This window comes from Camelina sativa, chromosome 12, assembly GCF_000633955.1.
Source record: "Camelina sativa cultivar DH55 chromosome 12, Cs, whole genome shotgun sequence".
In the NCBI taxonomy this organism is placed as follows: Eukaryota; Viridiplantae; Streptophyta; class Magnoliopsida; order Brassicales; family Brassicaceae; genus Camelina; species Camelina sativa.
Genome location: NC_025696.1, coordinates 10,533,299 through 10,554,572, shown reverse-complemented (window position 1 = coordinate 10,554,572; position 21,274 = coordinate 10,533,299). Strand labels below are relative to the sequence as shown.

General features: G+C 34.9%; 4 protein-coding genes and 1 long non-coding RNA gene across 6 annotated transcripts; all 5 read right to left on the bottom strand.

Moving 5' to 3' along the window:
- LOC104731213 (zinc finger A20 and AN1 domain-containing stress-associated protein 9-like) lies at positions 1,591-2,898 on the bottom strand. Its single transcript, XM_010450528.2, has 2 exons — positions 2,670-2,898; positions 1,591-2,269 (listed from the first exon to the last, which is right to left on the bottom strand). Exon 2 carries the CDS (start codon positions 2,243-2,245, stop codon positions 1,664-1,666), a length of 582 nt encoding a protein of 193 aa, XP_010448830.1. The 5' UTR covers positions 2,246-2,269; positions 2,670-2,898; the 3' UTR covers positions 1,591-1,663.
- Positions 3,809-5,442, bottom strand: LOC104731212 (ycf49-like protein). The gene is made up of 5 exons (XM_010450527.1): positions 5,064-5,442; positions 4,660-4,738; positions 4,468-4,536; positions 4,105-4,293; positions 3,809-4,018 (listed from the first exon to the last, which is right to left on the bottom strand). Exons 1-4 carry the CDS (start codon positions 5,372-5,374, stop codon positions 4,180-4,182), a joined length of 573 nt encoding a protein of 190 aa, XP_010448829.1. The 5' UTR covers positions 5,375-5,442; the 3' UTR covers positions 3,809-4,018; positions 4,105-4,179.
- LOC109127874 lies at positions 5,679-6,380 on the bottom strand. Its single transcript, XR_002034430.1, has 2 exons — positions 6,069-6,380; positions 5,679-5,981 (listed from the first exon to the last, which is right to left on the bottom strand). It is a non-coding gene; the product is annotated as an uncharacterized LOC109127874 (long non-coding RNA).
- LOC104731209 lies at positions 7,468-9,914 on the bottom strand. Its single transcript, XM_010450521.1, has one exon. It carries the CDS (start codon positions 9,820-9,822, stop codon positions 7,603-7,605), a length of 2,220 nt encoding a protein of 739 aa, XP_010448823.1. The 5' UTR covers positions 9,823-9,914; the 3' UTR covers positions 7,468-7,602.
- LOC104731211 (ycf49-like protein) lies at positions 9,610-12,308 on the bottom strand. 2 transcript variants are annotated; one of them, XM_010450525.2, is made up of 5 exons: positions 11,932-12,307; positions 11,544-11,619; positions 10,761-10,829; positions 10,392-10,600; positions 9,610-9,933 (listed from the first exon to the last, which is right to left on the bottom strand). In XM_010450525.2, exons 1-4 carry the CDS (start codon positions 12,243-12,245, stop codon positions 10,487-10,489), a joined length of 573 nt encoding a protein of 190 aa, XP_010448827.1. In that variant the 5' UTR covers positions 12,246-12,307; the 3' UTR covers positions 9,610-9,933; positions 10,392-10,486. The 2 variants fall into 2 exon arrangements, with proteins under 2 accessions (XP_010448827.1, XP_010448825.1); XM_010450523.2 differs by lacking the exon at positions 9,610-9,933 and adding an exon at positions 11,325-11,462 and having other exon boundaries at positions 10,582-10,600; positions 11,544-11,624; positions 11,935-12,308.

Below are 21,274 nucleotides of genomic sequence, written 5' to 3'. Positions count from 1 at the left end.
ATATGACATCGGGGTTCAATAAGGCCAATCAGATATTTGTTAATCCAAAACAAGGCGAGGTTTTAATCTAAGATGAATGAAAATCAAAAGAGTGATTACCTCGAATTAGCTTGCTAGGAATGGATCTCACAGAATGTAAAGAGACAAATATGAAATATCATTTCGTCACTGTTAATAGCTTTCAGTTAAAAATTGATGATTTTCCAAATTAAATTAAGTCACTGTTAATAGCATTCCGTCACGTGAAGTTAAATGATCTTATGTATGTAAATCGTTAGCAAAAAAGAATTCTCCTCTCAATCTTACATGTGGTGGGCTTACAGACCCATAATTATACTGTCTCTCAAGTAACATATTTTCAGGCCCATTATGTTGATAAAATAAGATAAAAAAACTCAAAATATATGCCCTGTTCTAATTTATATATCAAGAGCAACATTGTGGTGTTTATAGAAAACATGAAATTTGTGTTATGCGTTGATCTGGTATGAATTAGTTAGCTCACTTAAGAAAAATGGATTTTTCAAAGATACAAAAGGCTGAAAGCAAACTAAGTTTTCATTCATGTATATCTTTTTTGCTAGAGTGTTTGTGTATTTTTTTTGATTGTGTAAAAATATCTGTAGAGATCCGAAATGAGGGAGTGAGAAAATATCTCTCTCATTTGGATTTCCACTAATATATTTGCATGTTCATATTATGGAGGTGTTTAAGATGGAAAGAACCTTAATTTTTATTATAAGGTTAGTGATGTTTCTTTTTTACTAGAGGTTTTATTAACCTTTTTTCCAATAAAGCCTCTAATAAAAACCTTTACTGTACCATCTTAGAAAAGGAGAACACACATACTCCCTCCGTTATTTTTTATTAATTGTTGTTCTAGAGTTAAAATTTTGTGTCAAAATACTTGTCGTTTTAGATTTCTAATGCAAATGTTTGGTAAATATTCTAATTTTATCTAATTGTTTTAATGTTTTGACCAATAAAAAGATTAGAAAATATATTGAAAAAAAGATAAAACAATAGAATTAATGGTTTTCTTAATCTGTGTGAAACAACCTTAAACGACAACTAATAAAAAACAGAGAGAGTATTTATTATGTAAAAATATTATTGGGAAGTTATCATGTTCGAGATTCTCATTGGACATACTAATTTTCCAATAGTCTTTTCACCAATAGATATTATTGCGAGTTTAAGGTTTGGAAAACTCAAGGAGAAAAACAATCTGAACATAGCCTGGATGGCTGTCTACCTGTTCTTTCGTGAAAGGTCCATCGGTAAGTATCTTTTAGTGTATATTGCTTGTGAGGTCTATATTGAAACTGTAAAACTTGAGATAAGTCAAACTCATTGCCTTTAGTTTTAAAAATATGTGTATGCATCTTGAGACGTAATGAACCTTTTGCCTTTCTTCTTCGTTGGTCAGGAGTGGACTCCAAAGATGCAGAAGCAAAAGATACAAAACGTTAGTGACCAAATTGATTGAGACAATGAAATAAAATCAAGAACCAAACTTTATCAATTCACTTTATTATGGAACCAAATTCATTCTCTTTCCCATTAAAAACAATCCAAATACAACCCCCCCCAAACAGATTTCAAATACAATTTTTTGAGTAAATTCACCGCCAAATCGTTTGAAAACATTCGAATGTTTCATTCAGAACCTTTGAAGTTTATCAGCCTTAACCACGGGATTAGCTTTAGCAATCGCTCCACGACCCATTTCTTTGAAATCAAAGGTGCAATCATGAGTCTCGGGATACCGATGTTCCCCGCAGAAAGTGCTGCCGCATTTGCACTTAAACCCCATGATCCCAACCTTCTTGTTACAACACAAACACCTGTTCGGTCGTGCAGGTCGTCTCGATGGCTCGTTGTTCTCATCAGTAACCGGAGCCGGAACCGCTTCTCCTTCTCCATCTTCTCTTGGAGCAGATGATGGCTCATCCACCACAAGGACAGCCTTTTCTGGTAGTAGTTCGGGTTTCACAGCAGGTTCTGCTATGAAGAGACTACTACGAGGAGGAGAAAGAGAAGGAGACGATGTCTTGAAAGATTTCTCAACAGCAGCTTTGACAACAACTGTTTGAGTCTCCTCTGCACAGAAGCTTCTGTAACACTTAGAACATAGATCCATGTTCGATGGTGATCCAAAGAAACCACATCCGCCTGCACATAGCTTTGGCTCTGATGCTTGTGACTGCGTGAAGCTTGTGCTATCGTTATGTTCAGATCCCATCACTACTCTCTGTTTTTTTTTTTCCTGTTACATATAAAATCAAAACCCAAAACAAAACAAAAAAAAAGTCAAATTCAGAATCTTATACAAGTGAAATTTCAATCATAAGATCCAAAAAATCCCCTGTTAATTAAAAAACAAAAATCAAAGTCTTTTTAATGTCAGAAGATCTTTTTAAGGTTGTCGGGTTCTGTAAGATGCAAAAGTACACAACATTCGATTTGATTCGTTTTATAACCCTAAAACAAACTCGATCTAATGGTTCCGTTATCAAATTAACACAACTCCAAACCAAAAAGTAGATCTGAGTTTCAGATATACACAAACACTAAGAACACACAAAGTATTTGTTCAGATCGAACAAACACACAAAATCAAACAATTCAATCTAAAAAACAAAGACAAAAGGAGATTGTGAATTTACCTGTCGTGAACCAGAGATCTCCTTCTTCTGATAATTTTAAAAGAATTTTTTTTTTCTTCTGATCTTGATAAGAAAAAAAGAAGTAATCTTCGTAAGATGTGTTGTTGTTATATGAATCGATCGATGATAAAAAAAAAGGCAATTTGAGAAGGACGAGGAGACCTTTCGTAATCGAGAAGAAAAGAGAAGAAAAACACAAACACGTAACTATGGAGACACATACATCTGTGTGTGTATTTATAATAACTCTATTTCTTTCTATGAGTCACACGGTACGGTTTATTCTGTAATGTTCCTCTACACCGCCTTCTACGTACACCCTTAAATATCTTTAGCCGTCCGATTCGGATTTATCATCAGGGGAGCGGGTTGATTGGAGAAAAGAATTGTAATATTTACAAACTTATAAGGTCAAAACTGTCTTTTCATCAATATTGTACATTTTTCCTTCTTCTAGACTCTTCCATTGATCTCTGATAATACATTTTTTTTCCTTTTTTCTCTTAATGTACATTTAACTTTTATAATTGACAAAAAAAATTACAATATTGGTTTAATTAACAAAATTTTAAATGTCTGTATGTATATATGGCCTTGGGGTTGTTTAAGCAATGATTAAGATGGTATTATTGGTGGACTTTTTTCTGGGAAGATAAAAAGATAAAGATAAGATTATGCCTTCGTCCTCACGCTTTGGCTTGGTCTAATCACACGATTAACGAAAGAGTTGTAAAGATATTAGTGGAACTCAGTTTTTTTCTTAATTAAACATTTTGGATTTTTTCAAGTCCCTCCCTCAGTCCCTACTCCCTACCAAGAATTGCTCAACTACCCTGCTTTTTTTACTCATACTTTTAAATCGATTTTTAAAATACATTTTTTTATACAATAATTTTGTTGATTTAATCCTATGTGTTGACTGTGACACAATGAGTTATCTTTGACTATTTTTGGGCATGTTTTACTATCTATAATCTAACATACTACACAGTCTACACTACATACGAATTAATAGCAAATTAGCATTCATGCGGAGTTGTTTGATGCGGTAAGTAACTTTTAATATCTGAGTCAACGTTTCCATACTTGGGAAAAGATTCTACTTGATATTTCAGTCAAGTCTGTGACCCAAAACAACATTTTCAGTACTACACAAAGATTATGCTTTGGTATTACTCATTAAGTATATAATCAGGAAGATACAATATATATACGCTCTCAATATAATCTTGTTTGATATGCAATCTATCTAGAAATATAAAGCAAGATCAGTTGACTTAAATACCACATTGGCAATTCTCGAAAATCCAGTTGCTTCTCCTACCACCAAAAAGGCTACACTCTGATTCCTGCAATAGGAAAATAGCAAACAAATCATAAACCTTACTTTTCATCCCTAATAAAGTGTTCCATATCAAGCAAAAGTCGGCTTTACCCGTCTGTAGAAATGGGACAATAGATATTTCACTTGAACGTTTTTGCTAACACAAAGATGTGTTTTAGCTAGCCCTCACGGTTTTTCAGAGATTTTAATCTTGGATGACAACTTGTTGATTCGAAAGGCAGCGATGCACAAAGTAATATTACCGATCACAGTTAGTGCTGCCTGAAGCGCAACCAACACCTAATAATGCACCCAACCACCATCACAACACTCAGTGAGAGTAAAGAAGAAACAACAAAATCACAGTTAAACAAGAGCTTAGCCCTATTCATTCATCAGTGATCCACCAGATGATCTAATTACCAAAGAGAAACAAGCTTATAAGCAAAGTGAGAGTAAAGAAGGTTTATTGACCTCAAGAGATTCATCATTGTAAAAGAAATGCCAAGTGCATGCGCAGAGTGCTCCACCAAGCAAAGGTACCTAATAAAGTACAACAACAGTCTATTCTTCAACCGAGAAGCTCAGAATATGAAATCAGGTGCAAAGCTATCAAAATACAAAACTGTTGAGAAATCTAGGAAAAACAGCAATGAGAGCTCTAACCATTCCCCATGAGAGACCTTTCCACGACTCATAACCCTTTCTTTCTCCATATTTCCATACCAACGCCATAGCAGTGATCCTTAAGTACCAAACAACAGCCAGACCAGAATTAGGAAGAAGAGATCACATTTTCTTGTATGTTTGCTCCAACTACATTTTTGAACTCAATCTGGCTTTGAAACTAAGTTTATCTATGAAGTACTCTTAAATTTCAATTTCTTAATGCAAAGTCTTGATCAGTCTCATTCTGGTTTGATCTGAGCAAATGAATACTTGAGAGATCAGTCTCATTCTGGTTTGATCTTAGCACAAGAATACTTGAGAAATATATCAAAATGTCAATCTTTGTCTAGGTAAAATTTGAAATCAATAGAGGCATAGAGCAAGGGAAGAAGGAGAAGAACCATTCGACAACGCTGGAAACATGAACTGCCCAAGTAGGTAAAGACAAAGCATTAGCCGGTTCGTTCAGCTGAAGTGAATCCACCGCCGCCATAGCAGTAGACTCTGGTCCCGCCGCGATGAAAGCAGCCGCAACCAAACCGGTTCCGATAAGACCCGACAACGCAATTGGGTAATGAGTTAAGCTGCGGCTCCGAATCCGACGTTCGTTTAAGGTTGTGAGAGGAGAAGATGAACTGGTCTTGATCGGAATTCGCCGGTAATTGGGTTTCGCACAGCAGAAGAGAACGGTGGCTGTTGAAGCAATCGCCATGGCTCAGGAGGGTTCTTTCCACAATTTTCAATTTCCCAAGTTCTGGTTTAATTTAAACCGGGTTTGTCGCCGAACCGTCTTTTATTATTATTTCCCCAAGTGCAACACCACACAACACACAAAAACAACTGTTGTATTTTGAGAGCCATTGTGTAATGCGTTTTGGTTCTTGACAACAAAAGCACTCTATCATTATCATTGAGATTTGAGAGTCAATTAATCTTATATGGAAGAGCGAATAAATCATTGGAACTTCATTTTCATTTTCTGTGTGAAAATTACAAAGAGCCAATAATTCATTACGTTTCACCTAATAAACTCAATTATCATTATGAAAAAAAACTAATGGGTACACAACTGATACACAGATAGATGCTGATAATTTTCAATCCATCAAGATGCGTACACACAAGCTGCTTTGTGAGAATGTCAAGAGAGCTAATAGCTTCTTCCCTTTTGGCAGATCAAAAAAAATTCCCTCCGAAGCTTCCCAATATATATATATATATATATATATAGAGAGAGAGAGAGAGAGAGGCTTATGCTTTTAACACTACAAGTGATGCTTTCAATTTTGCCTATGCAGCTGTTGTTTCTCTCGCTGTACCTGCAATTTGGAAGATGATGAGAGAGAGTTCTTAATTTGCTGATCATTCATTACTCATGGATTAAGTCCGACGGATGAAAGGCTAACCATTGGGCTGGCTTTCACCAGTTGGTGTGTTTGTACAGGTGTGTGGGTTGTTGTAGGCGATTCTTGAGTCTGAGTTTGGCTATCCTCTGTTTGGCTTTCAGCGGTTGACTTAGCTTTTAGTTGCTCTTCAGTGATCTTTGAGATAATCCTCGGTTGTGTAAGCTTTTTTTTGGTGAGATTGAACATCATCATCTCTGCTTATTTTAAGGAAAACATCTTCGCTTAGCTTCACTACTTCAGAACCATCATGTATATGGAAAACAATAACAGTTTTGTTATAGATTAGCTAATTGTCTAGACGGGAGTCAAAACTACTTTGATTATGTCTCAATCAAAATGCCTATTCTGTTGTTAGCATATATGCATAGTAAACTTAAAAGGGCACTCACTGGGGTCACTTGCAGTAGTCACAGGGGGAACTGATGGTGGAGGTGGAGGAGGAGGCCGAACAGTATTCATTCTACACGTTTGGCGATGAAATGTCATCGAGACCAATTTCACGCTCAAGGGTACTTTTGAAATCTCTTGAAACATCATCCTAAGAAAAAGACTTGTAGTAAGCAATCAAAAATAGTTGACACATACACAAACCAACCAAAACTATTCTCAAAGTGTTGAGATAAAAAGTAAACCTCTGTAACTCTCTAATCGTTGGCTGAAATGTACGCAAGAGTTTTTCCAAGATTCCGAGCCTACCTGCACGGATCATAGCAAGTAATCACTTCTTCAAAGATTCTAAGCAACTGTTAAAGACTATCTGCAGAAGAAACATTGACACCTGGAGCTCTTTTCTCTTCTCATTTCTAACACTCAGACTCTCAATTTCTCAAATTCTCAGTAAAGGAGTGGAATTGAACTTGCTCCCAATTAAGAACATTGATAAAGATTCAGACAGACTTCAATCCACAGAGATTCTAACAGAATTAAGCAACAGCCTTATCTTTACTCCAATTCTCATAAGCTAAATCAAACAGTACCAATTCATAATCTTCTAAAACCTAAAAAAGCTACGATTCCAGAATCAATCATCAAGGAAAAAATAGCCACAGACAAGAAGACACTAACCTCAGCAAGGCCTTTAGGACCAAAGGACTAACAAAGAAACAACACCAATAACCAAAGCCTCAGGTGCTCCAACACCAAACAGAGACGCACGAATCACCATTCTCTTATTACATCTTCTCTTCATCTCTACACACACATACACAAAAAAAAACTTCAGAAAATTGAACAACTGTAATAACAAGATGAGAAACGAGATTAACCCAGTAGAGAACACCATGAGGAGAGATGATTAGGTTTCGAAGAAGCTTTATAACAAGATTGCAGAGAATGATAAGAGAAAAGGTGAGAGATTTTGTAATCGTTGGTGATAAAGAAGAAGAAGAAGAAGAAGCTATTATCTGAAAGGCCATGGCCATAGAGGCAGCTTCGAAGGATTTGTATTATAATTTGGATTTGTATCAACATATGAAAGTCTTTATTTTGTTATCTTTACATCTTTATTTCTCTATGATTGACGCAATTATAAAGTTTATGTGGAAACGATTCTAATGTTCTTATATGCTTTAAAATTAGCGAAACAAAATTCCTCCAAACCCTCAAAGATGGGAACCAAACACTCTTGCAAACTCATCGATAGGGTGTCGTTTAACTCTCTTATCATTCTCCCATGCTTTTCTGTTTCTTGTGTCACACTCTCTCTCAAAGACAGCAACTCCGGTCCAAGCATCATGTTTGCCGTCCGACCAGAAACAACCGCGTTTCCCCAAATCTCCTCCACTTCTTTCGTCTTCCTCTCTAACTCCTTAGACAATCTCTCTGTTCTCTTCCTCTGTTTCTCTTCCTCTACTTGCTTGAACCCTAACCCTTGAAATCTCGATCTCATTTCTTCAACAGCACTCAACACTTTAATCACATCAACATTCTCAATCTCTCTTAACCAATCGCTGCAAACCTTAAATATCATAGGAGCCTCGGTCTCCGTTTCATCTTCGTCCTCCATGATGTTTTGGTTAAGCCACCTGTTCAAGAGGTTAACGAAACCTCTTTGTGCATCAATGTAACCTCTCATATATTCTCTGTATCTTCTAATTTGTTCTTCAACCTTCTGCGTTGCTTTCCTCGAGCTCGATCCTTTTTCAACAATATGAACACAAGACTTGCTTCTAGTGATCACTCGAAACTGCTTGTGGTGACATTTCGCCAAGAATCTCCACATCTTTTGGAATCCGTTGATGATCTCAATCACCTGAACCGAAAGCTCGTCGTCTCTTATCTTATGAATTCTCATGGAAATCGATTCAACTGCTCTAACCGAGTCATTAATCTTGGATAACAGGCGTTTAAGCACATCCTCGGCCGCTTCAATGTCGCTCGATTCTGCTCCGTTGTTATCAAGAGTCTGAACAATCTTGTACGCTTCGTCATAAGAAACCCTAAGCTTTTCTTCAACTTCAACTTCTGCGTGAAGCTTCTTTTCCCACATATAAAGCTTCTCTAATGTCATGGAGAGTGTAACAGCAATATCATCAAAGCGAAAACGAGTACCTTCTCTTCTGCGTGAATCACGAGTCGAATTCTTGGAACTACCAAGTACCTTTGAAGCAAATCCCTTGAACTGTGATCCTAAAGGTTGATGGTGATCAACTCTGCTAACTTCAAGCAACTCGGAGATTTCATATTTATTACTCTTAGCTTTCTCGCTTATACGATTGATCCTTTCTACTACATTCCTAAGATCAGTAAAGGACAACCCAGATGATTCCGAAAAAGAAGAAGAAGAAGACTCATACGCTTCATCAGAACCATCCTCCTCATCTGATCTTGTCACTTCTTCAGTAACACTCTCTGGAGTTGTTTCTCCGGTCTCATGCGCGCAAGTTTCATTAGTATCATCAACCTCACCTGAAACTTGACCATTACAAGTGTTTGCTTCAACATCTATCTTATCGACTCCACTAGCAACCGAAGAGCTTGCTTCAGCATTCTTCTTCTTCTTCTTCTTTTGATTCTTCCTTATAAGAGTACTATTATCATCACTTTCAGGTTCCAAATCAGGAATCCCTTCTCTCTCCCTAATTTCTCTAAATACATCACTCTCAACCTCATCATCTCTTTGATCCGGTACGGTGACATCACATTGCGTTTCATCCTCGGGGGAACCGTACAAACCAAATATATCATGATAACCTAGGAAAGGGTTCTGTTCATCAGCAGAAGAAACGTTTTTCGAACCTTTCCTCTCATCTTCATTTGGATCATTCACGCACTTTGCCCCCTCAGACCCTAAACCTTCTTCACGTGACTTATCTATACCCTCTTGACCATTGTTACTTGAACCACAAGTTCCACCTCCAACCACGTTTTTCCCCGGATTCTGATCGTCATTGTTTCTCAACGGAGCTGTTTGAGGCTGATCACATACAAAACAATCAGAATCAGAATCAGAATCAGAATCAGAATCCGAGTTTGATTCTGATCCAGAACAGACCAGATCGCTACTTGACGAATCATCATCCGAATAAGGAATCACAACCAATTCCTTATGAACAAACTGGTTAAGACCGCTAGTGAATTCTACAAGAGATTCAAAGTAAAGACGATGAGATTTCGCTAAGTGAGACCTAGCATCTCTCGCTGCTCTTATCAAATCCTTCCTCTCCTCACACAGATTCAACAATGGAGTATTATTATCTCCCTTGAAACCAAAAATACCCATTAATCTCTTTTTTGAAAAAAAAACAATACCCATTAGTCTTAAAAACTTCCTTGATGAATCTCTCTCGAAACCGGATAAAACCCTAATTTGAGTTCCTCGCTTTAACAACCGATCTTTCTTGGATTGATTGAGTTGAGGTTGTACCTTTTGACGACATCAAAAAAAAAGTTAAAGCAGAAGTTACGAGTCGATGAACCCTAATTAAAAAGCAAATTTCGATTAATAATGATGATTATCTTTTTTGTTAGTGTTGATAAATAAAATTTAGAAAAGGAAATTTGTAGCTAAATGGAAAAAAAAAGGAAAATTCACCGTAAATAAGGCTTTTAAGAGGTACATTACTATGGTTTTTGATTCGTTTTATAACCCAAAAAACAAACATTAGATCGAGTTTTGGGTATCAGCTACGTTCTAACAATTCCGTTACCAAATTAAACACAAACACCAACCCAAAAAAAAAGCGTAAAAGTAGATCTGAGTTTCCGATATACACAAACTGACAAACACTTAAGATTAACACAAGGTTCTTGTTCAGATCAGACAAACACACAAAATCAAACAATTCAATCTAAAAACAAAGACAAAAGATATTGTGAATTTACCTGTCGTGAACCAGCTTTACCCGTCTGTAAAAATGGGACAATAGATATTTCACTTGAACGTTTTTGCTAACACAAAGATGTGTTTTAGCTAGCCCTCACGGTTTTTCAGAGACTTCAATCTTGGATGACAACTTGTTGATTCGAAAGGCAGCGATGCACAAAGGAATATTACCAGTCACAGTTAGCGCTGCCTGAAGCGCGACCAACACCTAAATAATCCATCCCCCACCATTACAACATTCAGTGAGAGTAAAGAAGACAAAACACACTTAAGCAAGAGCTTAGCCAGTGTAAAACCAACCAGATAATCTGATATACAAAAGAGAAATAGATTTGTAGGCAAAGTGGGAGTAAAAAAGGTTTATTGACCTCAAGAGATTCATCATTGTAAAAGAAATGCCATGTGCATGCGCAGAGAGCTCCACCAAGCAAAGGTACCTACGTGATCAAGAACAACAACAGTCTATCCTTCAACCAAAAGAGCTCAGAAATTGAAATATATAAGCAAACAATACAAAAGATATAAACGTAAGTTACGTAACTTATCAACTACTATGTTTATCAATTACTATGTTTATAAGTTTCGTCGTTTCGATCTATAAACACTGATTAAACAAAGATTTGACTTATATTAAATTATTAAGAAGCTTGAGAGTTGAGACATACCTTTTGCAGAGCTAAACGAAAAACAGAGACCAAAACGAAAAACAGAGAGTCTTCACCAAAAAAAAAAAACATAGAAGTTTGTGTGTTTTGGTTTTGCGATGAACGACGACGTGAAGTAAGAATGCAAAAAGATGAGATATATATAGCATTGATATTTGTAAACCCTAATTAGACAATATTTAAAAGGTTAATTTTTCCTTTTCTTTTTTGGACAATAGAAGAAAAAAAGTTAAATTTCCTATTTTACAATAGAAACGTTTCAGAAACCTTTTTTATTAGAACCGTTGCCGTCCCCATAAACTGTTGCCGTCCCCACCGTGTGCGAAACGTCCCGGAGACGTTTCCATGCCGTTTCTTCGCCGTCCCCGTACCTGAAACGTTTCCGAGACGGGAGACGTCATGGAACTGCCGTCCCCGTGCTTCGTAAAAACATGTGCAAGCTATCAAAATACAAAAGCATCTAGGAAAACAACTTAGAGCTCTCACCATTCCCCATGAGAGACCTTTCCAAGACTCATAACCCTTTCTTTCTCCATATTTCCACACCAATGCCATAGCCGTGTGATCCTTTAGTACCAAACAACAACCAGAATTAGTTCTAGTATGTTAGCTCCACGACTGCATTTTTTAACTCAATCTGGCTTTGAAATGAGTTTATCTATGGAAGTAATTACAAAGTTCAATTTCTAAATGCAAAGTCTTGATCTTTGAGATCAGTCTTAACACACTATGGAGATGAAGAAGATTCTCATTCTGGTTTGATCTGAGCGAGCACATGAATACTCACAACACCAAGATACACTAACGTGTCACTATAGATTCAATGTTGTCTAGGTGAAATTTAAATCAATAGAGCTAGGAGAAGAAGGAGAAGAACCATTCGACAACGCTGGAAACATGAACTGCCCAAGTGGGTAAAGACAACGCATTAGCCGGTTCGCTTAGCTGAAGTGAATCCACCGCCGCCATAGCACTAGACTCTGGTCCCGCCGCGATGAAAGCAGCCGCCACCAAACCGGTTCTGATAAGACCCGACAACGCAATCGGGTCATGGGTTAAGCTGCGGCTCCGAATCCAACTTTCGTTTAAGTTTGTGAAAGGAGAAGATGAACTGGTCTTGATCGGAATTCGCCGGAAACTGGGTTTCGCACAGCAGAAGAGAACGGTGGCTGTTGAAGCAATCGCCATGGCTCAGGTTCTTTCCCCAAATTTCAATTTCCAATTTCGAAGTTCTGGTTTAATTTAAACCGGGTTTGCCTTCGAACCGTCTTTTATTATTTTCCCAAGTCAACACAGACACAACCTCACAGCTATATATATTATTAATCACATTCTTGCTCGTTTTGTTGTTGTAAGTTATGTTTTTGTGTGTGTTTTCAGAAGAAAAACATAACTTACATGCATGCATGCAGGCACCTTATCATCCAACTTTTTGGTTTTAATTAAATATGTTTAACTACATGGTTTTGATTTGGTTTGGTTTTATAATTATACCAGCTCAGAGGACTTAGGGGCAACTGTTGGTACCATGATTGGTTGCTTCAGGTATGGGCCATGTCCGAGGACGAACAAATAATATGGGCCAAGGCCATAACCGGGACCGGCCCATTAAGCCCGACCAAGAGAAGTGAAGTGGAGTGAAACAGCAACACGAATCACTTCGGAGCTCGGGAAAGTGGTCAAAGATTCCCTTAATCAATTATATTAAATAGAGTGCAAGATTTACGGGGTAAATTGATATGACATTAGTTGTAATTTAGCATATAAGAGTGAGAGGTGGGAGATTGTAAAGGGGGTCGAAAAACTTTCATTAGTCAATAATATTCTACTTTCACTTTGCAAGAGCTTTACACTTTTTTATCCAGTTCGGAACTAAACGGTGGTAAGCACCCCCGCTCGAAAAATAGTTCGGATATAGAGGTTCAATCTCAGCTCTCACAGTTAGTATTTTAAATTTAATAATAAAAATAATCAGTAAAAAATTAGTTAATATCCACAAAAATTTTGGAAATCCAAAAATATCCTAAATATTATTTTTCTATATTACTACATGCAGTAAGTTAACCAAAAATTCATTCCTACAAACTCATTTTTTTTTTCAAGCTTCTCATATTACTACATGCAGTAAAATCTTTAAAATAAAACATGTAAAACTATACTAATACACATCATGTATTGATTTTTTTTTCTTTTTAAGTTCATTACTCTTTCAAAGTTTTGTGTGTTTACTTACAATAAAAATTTGTATTACAATGATAAATACAATTTATATGTTAAATAACTTATGGTATTCTTTCTAACTTTTTTATACATTATTTATTGATTAATATACATGCTTAATTAATTTCGTTTTTGCTTACACATGTCAAATTTTATTGGGAACATATGTATAATATAATTAGCATACAATGGAAAATATATTGATTTTGTTAGTTTTCCTTTTTGATTTAGAAAAATATATACATGTAAAATTATGTAAATATAATTAGCTGTCCTACTACGTTTACAAAAAAATAAAATTTTTGACATGTGTCAACATCTAATTAATATATTTGACACGTGTCACGATCTTGTTAATGAGTAATTTTGACATCAAACTTTATAAATATGTTAAAACAAAGCTTTTGTATAACACATCACAAAATCTTTAATTTTTAAAATTGACACGTGTCGTGATCACATTAGTTACTAACTTTGAAAACCAAAGTTTATACAACAACATAATATTAAATAAGCTATCAAATCATTCACGGATTAAAAAACTTAAGAAAATTACATTAATTTCTTATTTTTCTTATATTATGTTAATCACTAATTTTAACACATTAAACCTTTTAATACTTTAATCACTTTTCTGTCTAAAATTCTTTTTACATATGATTATAATAAATAATAATTGTAATAAAATAGTAAATATTTTCCTTATTAATTGCATATATTTTCCTTATTAATTGCACATATTTTTCTATTGAAATTAGTAATTTAATAGATAATTTTCCTATTAGAAGTAGTGATATAATATATTACTTTTGGTTTTATATACTCTCAAATATATTAATTGTAATTCTTTTATTTTTAGGATTTTTTTAATTTTTTATAATTATTAAATAAATTTTCTAGCTTCACTGTAATTCTAATTATTGAGCTGCAACTAATAAAGGCTAATAACTACAATATCCCATAAATTATGCTAAATTTGTTTGAAAATATTCCTAAAACAATAACATAAATAAATAAACAACGAAATACCAATATAAACTAATAAAGAGGTCGTCAATTAGGTTTTAGTACGTTGCTTATTTGTTTCCACACATTATACCAAGAATTCTGCTATGTTTATACAAACTTCAACCGAGTACATATTTTTTCGATATATACACAATTGTATGAATATTTTTAAGGAATCCTATTATTAAAACGAAAGTATATTTGCTAATATAACATTCTATTTGTAAGATTTACATAATAAATCTTTATCATTATAATACATATCACAACTTAAAATTATTATTTATAATATCACAATTTTAAAGTTATTTTTACATTATTTTCTTACAAACGGATGCAAATCTTATTACATATTCTATTACTATTTACCTTTTAAAATTTAATTAGTTATATGATAAAATAAATTACAAGCTTATAATTTTTATAACAGAGAACTGGTTAAATATAAAAGGTTAAGATTATATGATGATATTGTTTAATATTAAAAAATATATCAAAAATATTTACAATTTTTGTATAAAATAAAATTCAATTCATGCTGTTGCGGGGATACTAATCTAGTATGGGTTGTGTAGCTTTCCAATTTGAGTGAAAATAGTTAAATAGCTTGAACATATATCCCAACATAGTTTCTTGCTGGTGAGAAGTGTTATCGCGTTTTATGAACGTTGCAACAGTTGAATCGTTGTTGCAGTTTTCTAAATACATCGAGTTCTCGTTATTAACATACCGGTTCCTATGCGATCGGAACTGATTTCCAAACATCTCGATTAGACGAGAAACATCGAAGTCACAAGTTAGAGGCGCGTTCTCGTTGTCGACATATCCTTGGATCCGTTGATGATCGTCGATTAAACTCAGGTTCTGCAAGAAAAGAAAGATGTTTAACATGATTCCGAAATGAACGGTTCTAAATAAAACAAACATTCCAAAAAGGAAAAATCACTTTCTTCATGGTTTGTTAGGGTTACACACTATCTTTGACACTTGGACGATGCAGAGGATTTTGCGGAAACAAACACTTGGACGGTGCGAAACAAAACACGCTAAATCTGAAAGCATTGATAAAAAAAATTATATACATGTTGTTAGGGTTTCACTAGTAAAAAGCAAACTCAAGCCCAATATGAAAGGCGATGGATGGGGAGAAGATGGCGGGTTTTAGTATTTTGGCTAAATTTAGTTCAAAATATAAAGAGTGGTATTAAACTTGTATTTTAGAAGATTTTAGAATATTTTTAAAATTATTTGTTACTCAATTGGTGATTTTTAATAGTCTTCTAAAATCATGTTATTCAACTTCTAAAATCATTTAAAATAATTTACAATCTCTTGTTATTCAATTAATGATTTATAAAACTTACTTAAATTCTACTGTTATTCAAAATATCACAACATTTTTTAAAAATGCTACTTTCGAATGATTCTACAAAACTGAGATTTGATTCTTGAAAAATGATAAATTTAAACGATCCCAAAATTGATAATTAAGGTCAATGGCACAAACCTATCGAGTTTACATCCTACTATATTAATTGAGAAGTACAAATACGAAACTAACCTTAAAATTGTAAAAAATTATATTTAGTTGCCATTAGAAAAACTTAATTAATTAATTAGATAAATATAATTAATTAAAAAATAAAAATAGTGACAGATCAAATATAAATTAATCTAGAAAACTAAAATAAATCTATTCAAATCAAAACTTGTTTGTACTTAAAACAAAATAAAAAAATAAAAATTAACTGCTAAGATTTTTTAAAAATACGGATAAATTTTTTTTCAAGTAGAGTTTATTTTCTTCTTTAATTTTATATTGTCATGCCAATGATTTCAAATAAATATTAGTTCAAAAAAAATATTTTCTCTCTCTAATAAATTATGGATGAAAATTACAAAATATTTTTTTTTAAAAATATATAAACAAATCAGAATTTCAAAAACTAAGATTTTATATCCAAGTAGTCAATATAATTATTTTCAATTAACTAGATTTTAAAGATTTTGTTAAAATTTCAAATTATGATTATCCTATCATCTAATTTTATTTTCTTTACAAATTGTTTGAAATTTTCATATAATACTTATGATTAGCCCTGGGCTTTCGGTTTTTTCGGTTTAATCGGGTCGGCTTATTCGGTTTATTGCTTATTCGGGTTTTGAGAAATCTTGCCGAATTAGACCAAAAATTCATTCGGTTCGGTGTATTCGGGAATCGGGTTAATTGGATCGGTTTTTTGAGAAATATTCCATTCCGGATTCAAACCGAATCTTTACTACTTCGGTTATTTTGCACCGAATTAGCCAAAAAAACTGAGTCTAATAAGTAATAAGTGTATATATCACATCATTACAGACCCATATATATGCACCCATGATTTACAAAAGAATGGACCAAAAGCCCTCAGCCTAAATAACAGTTTGATTAGAATTGAATCAATACCAACTCATTGTTTAGGAGATAGAAGCTATTGAATCAATACCATATCAAGGCTGCATGGTGCATGGTGCATGCTGCTAATCCGTATCAAAAAACCACAAAAGAGAGCAGCTACCACTTTCATATTCCGGAGTTATGTTAATGCTGCTACTCCACATCAAAAAGTACAAAAGAGCAGCTTCCTAATTATATTACTACCTGTAAACATCAAAAACAGAGAAACACAATAAGTAATCCAATTCCGACATTCAATAATCTAACTAGTTTTTAGAAAACATAAATGTAAATAATACATAACTTATACCAAGGCAAGCAAGAGTCACTGAGTATCATTCTGTGCATTCCGAGAATCTATACAAGAAAAACAATGTTCATAAGTAAACAGAATTGTTTATAAACAAGATTAAACAAATTGGTTATACACTTATACTAACCAAGGGATTCAAAGAATGCAACATCATCCAACATCTGCATCATGGAAGCAACTTCAGCTTCTGCTTTGTACGAACACCTGTAGAATAGTAAAGAGAAATCAGAAGTAAACAAACCAATGTAATATAAATACAAATCAGAAGCAAAGGGTTAAAGTGATCACCTCAGCCATTGTTGAGTGAGAATCAGTACTTCAACCATATAAGGAGTTAAAGAACTCCTATATGAATCCAAGACTCGGCCACTAGTACTAAACACTGATTCTGAAGCGACAGAGGAGACTTGGATAGCTAGAACATCCTTAGCCATTGCAGATAAGATAGGGAACTTCTGGGTGTTACACTTCCACCACGAGAGGACATCGTAAGGGAAACCCAAAGCAGTCTCCACTCTAACATCTGTTTTCTCAGTTAAGTAGATATCCAACTCTCTGCAGCCATCTACTTGTCTCCTAGTGCTAATCATGTAGTTGTATAAAGTCTTTACCCCCACACAGCCATCCTCATCATCATCATCAGATAAGGCAGCCATAGTATTTGCTGCCTGTGATGCTTCTGGTTGCTCAACCTCAACAGGTCTGCTAAGTCTGGAACTGTATTCCTCATACAGTTTTTTCATCACATCTGTGACTAATTTAGTAAGCTTCCTACTCTCTATTGTATCCTTACCGTAAAGTTGTTCAAAGCATAGACTAGCAAACTACATCTTATTCCTGGGATCAAAGACACTACCAACAATGACTAGCGGATTCATATTCATTAACCCATCCCAATACTTTTCAAATTTATCCCTCATAATGCGAGCCTGCTTTCTAACCTCCTCATCACTGTTTCCACACTTAGTAATTAAATGTCTTTCAATGTTTACAATCTCCTTGTAAGCAACAGTCGAGGTCACAGATGTGGAAGCAGAGAATGCCAAAGTAGATTTGTAAAAGACCTTGAGAAACTTCACTAACCTCTCGACCTCTTCCCAATCAGAAAACATTGGTGGTCCAACACGTTTCTGCTTAGTCTCATCTTTCTCCATGAAGTAATCATCGTACAACTTGTCCTCACTCAGCATCTTCTCAAAGGCTACTCGCAACTTCAAAGCTGAGGTGAGCATAAGGTATGTTGAATTCCACCTTGTAACCACATCGAGAGGCAAGCTGCCTCTACACACCTTTCCTGTGTCACACCTGTTATTGATTAAAGCCAAATCAGAAGCAAACAATCCAAAGTAATATAAATAGTTAAATACAAATTAGAATCAAAAAATTAAAGACATGATTACCTCAACTGAAAGGACTTCAATCTTGTAAAAGAGGATCTCACATATTTGATGGCATTCCGGATAGCAACAATGCTATCTTTTGTCCTTTTCAGACCATCTTCCACAATTAGATTGAGGATGTGAGAACAGCACCTCATATGCATGAATTCACCATTGGCTACTAAAGCTTCACCTCCTTTCAGCATCAACGCTTCTCTAAAAACCTTCGGAGCCTTGTCATTCCCCTTAGCATTATCAACTGTAACTGTGAAGACTTTCTCAATCCCCCAATCCTCTAAGCAATCAAGAAGATGTCCTGCAATTGTCTCTCCTTTGTGATCTGTCACTACCTTGAAGCTAAATATCCTTTTCTGCATTGCCCAATTCTCATCAATCCAGTGAGCAGTCACAACCATGTAGTTGACAAAGGTGGTTTGCGAAACCCATATATCAGTGGTTAGAGAGACTCTTTGTTTCTCAACACTAAACAAGTGTTTAAGCTCTGATTTCTCTTGCAGATACCTCCCAGCAATGTCCTTAGAACAGGTCTTTCTAGAGAAAGTCTGATATAATGGCAGCATGTTGAAACAAAACCGCTTCCACCCTTCAGATTCAACAAACGATAATGGCAACTCATTCACCACAACCAATTCATTAACAGATTGCCTAAACAGCTGAGGATCATACCTAATGACCCTCATATTCCCTTGATTATCAGTACCTAATGCCTTCTGATTCTCCCTCTCATTGAAATCCTTGTACAGTTTGCAGATACGAATGTGACCCCTCATCGAACTAGTCCCTGCTAGAACCGTATCACACCCTACTTCTATCCCACAATACTTACAGAAACTAATCTTATCATCCTCATTCCTCTGAATGAAGTGTTGCCATACCTCAGCCCTTTTAGGATACTTCCTCTTTGGCTTAGGTGGTAGAGCAGAGTCGGCAGTCCTTTTCTTCCCAGCCTCAGTAGTCCCACCCTCAATGATAACAGGTTCTTCAGCATCTTTCTCGACGTTAGGGTTGTTTGGGTCATGAGCATCCATCTACAAAGCATCACAAACTCTTAGCATTAGAGAAGTTCAAATAAGTAAACCATAAAAAAAAGTATACTCGGCCACTAGCTACTCAAAACAATCGATTAACAGAAACCCTAGTTTAGTTTGTGTTTAAATCCCAGATTAACAAAATTATGACTAAATTTAACAATCCAAAAGATGAATCTATAATAAACTATAACAAATTTTGAAAAATAAATCGATTTGAAAAAATTAGGGTTAGGGTTTTTATTGAAATCTGACATTAACGAGATTTGGGTACTACAAATTAACAGAAATCCAAGGATTTAAAACCATTTCAATTATAAGAACAAAGATGGAAAGGAATAAGAGTTTACCTTCTCGATTTGGGGATTAGGGTTCACCAAATCTTTCGATTTCGGAAATCTTCAAACGCCTATCTGCTTGTAAAAGACGAAGAAGAATAACAGATGAAGAGATTAAGAAAACGAGAGAAGAGTGAGACGGAGTTTGGGTTTCTCGGAGAATCGCCTTCGCAGTCGTCTTAGGGTTAGAGTGTTTTTCTCTCGGGGATGAAATGATTATTAGGTTTAGGGTTAATGAGAAATGTATATATATCTTGGTTTAGTAAAACCGATCGGAATTGATCTCCCGAACCAAAATTACCCGAAACCGAATCCGCAAATTAATTTTGTCGATCGGTTCTCCGCATTCTTCAATCTCGGTCCCGAAAACCGAATGTTTCGGTTTACTCGGGTCGGTTTGTTCGGGTTTGGCCGAAAGCCCAGGGATTAATAAAATGCAGATTTTTTTCTGCATATGTTATGATTTGAATTTGCATATGTTGTGATTTGAATTTTTAAATACAAAGATATATTACTTGATCTATGAAAATAAAATGTGTGTTATAATTTTCACATTGGCGGGTTGGTAAAAATAAATTTATATAGCTGATAAATTAATAAATTTTATTTGTTCATAATTATAATATTAAAATCACTACTTCATATTTTACAAAATAATGATGCAAATACAACAAACAAACAATATAAAACTGTAATATACGTCAAAAATAAAATACTATAACATTCTAAAATAATTAGTATTCAAAAATATATAGATTTACAGAACAATTAAAAATAAATATTATCTCAAACAAATAATTTTTAAAAAAAATATATAACAATAACTTTTATTATTCTATTATAATTTTTTTTAAAGGTTGACATGTGCTTAAAGTACGGGATATTCTCTAGTTATGAGTAATTTTTTTAAATGTTGACATTTGGTAGCAACAATCCGACGCACCCGCTGAGGACCAAGCCCCCTCCGGGAATGGGTCCTCGAACTGCCCGTTCCATTGGAGGTTCTCCCATTCCCACGACTCTCCGGCCGTTGAGGATCACCTTGGAATGGTGACTTTGTTCCGGCACCTGAAGACCGCCCGATGCCAAGTCCCGTTGGAGAAAGAACTTGCTGAACGTGAGGCTTATATCGAGGCGATGGCGTCTAATGCCATGGTGAGTATCTCGGCTAGAGATTTGATTATTATGTGTTTATAGTTATATATGCATCTTTCATTGGGGAAGCGTTATAGTGTATATAGACGACTTGTTTGACTACAACGAAAACGAGTTAATTGTGCAAAAAGAGCAAATATTTGTTTTAGAGGAGATTTGAACCCTTTACCTCTTAAGTTAGCTGGTGCATTCGGTACCACTAGACCACTAATGTCAACTATTTAAATGTAAAATCAACAGCTTTTATATCTCTTAATTTTGAAACTATCCCTAATCATTTTACTGATTGAAACAACCCTTCCCGTTTTTTTTTTTTTT

Excerpts from the sequence above, each read along its gene's own strand:
- LOC104731213 (XM_010450528.2), bottom strand. The coding sequence starts at position 2,245 with ATGGGATCTGAACATAACGATAGCACAAGCTTCACGCAGTCACAAGCA.
- LOC104731212 (XM_010450527.1), bottom strand. The coding sequence starts at position 5,374 with ATGGCGATTGCTTCAACAGCCACCGTTCTCTTCTGCTGTGCGAAACCC. Across the intron at positions 4,739-5,063 it reads GTTTCCAGCGTTGTCGAATG|GATCACTGCTATGGCGTTGG; the intron begins GTTCTTCTCCTT and ends TTGGTACTTAAG. Across the intron at positions 4,294-4,467 it reads ACAATGATGAATCTCTTGAG|GTGTTGGTTGCGCTTCAGGC; the intron begins GTCAATAAACCT and ends GTGCATTATTAG.
- LOC104731209 (XM_010450521.1), bottom strand. The coding sequence starts at position 9,822 with ATGGGTATTGTTTTTTTTTCAAAAAAGAGATTAATGGGTATTTTTGGT.
- LOC104731211 (XM_010450525.2), bottom strand. The coding sequence starts at position 12,245 with ATGGCGATTGCTTCAACAGCCACCGTTCTCTTCTGCTGTGCGAAACCC. Across the intron at positions 11,620-11,931 it reads TCCAGCGTTGTCGAATGGTT|CACGGCTATGGCATTGGTGT; the intron begins CTTCTCCTTCTT and ends ACTAAAGGATCA. Across the intron at positions 10,830-11,543 it reads AAGGTCTCTCATGGGGAATG|GTACCTTTGCTTGGTGGAGC; the intron begins GTGAGAGCTCTA and ends TTGATCACGTAG.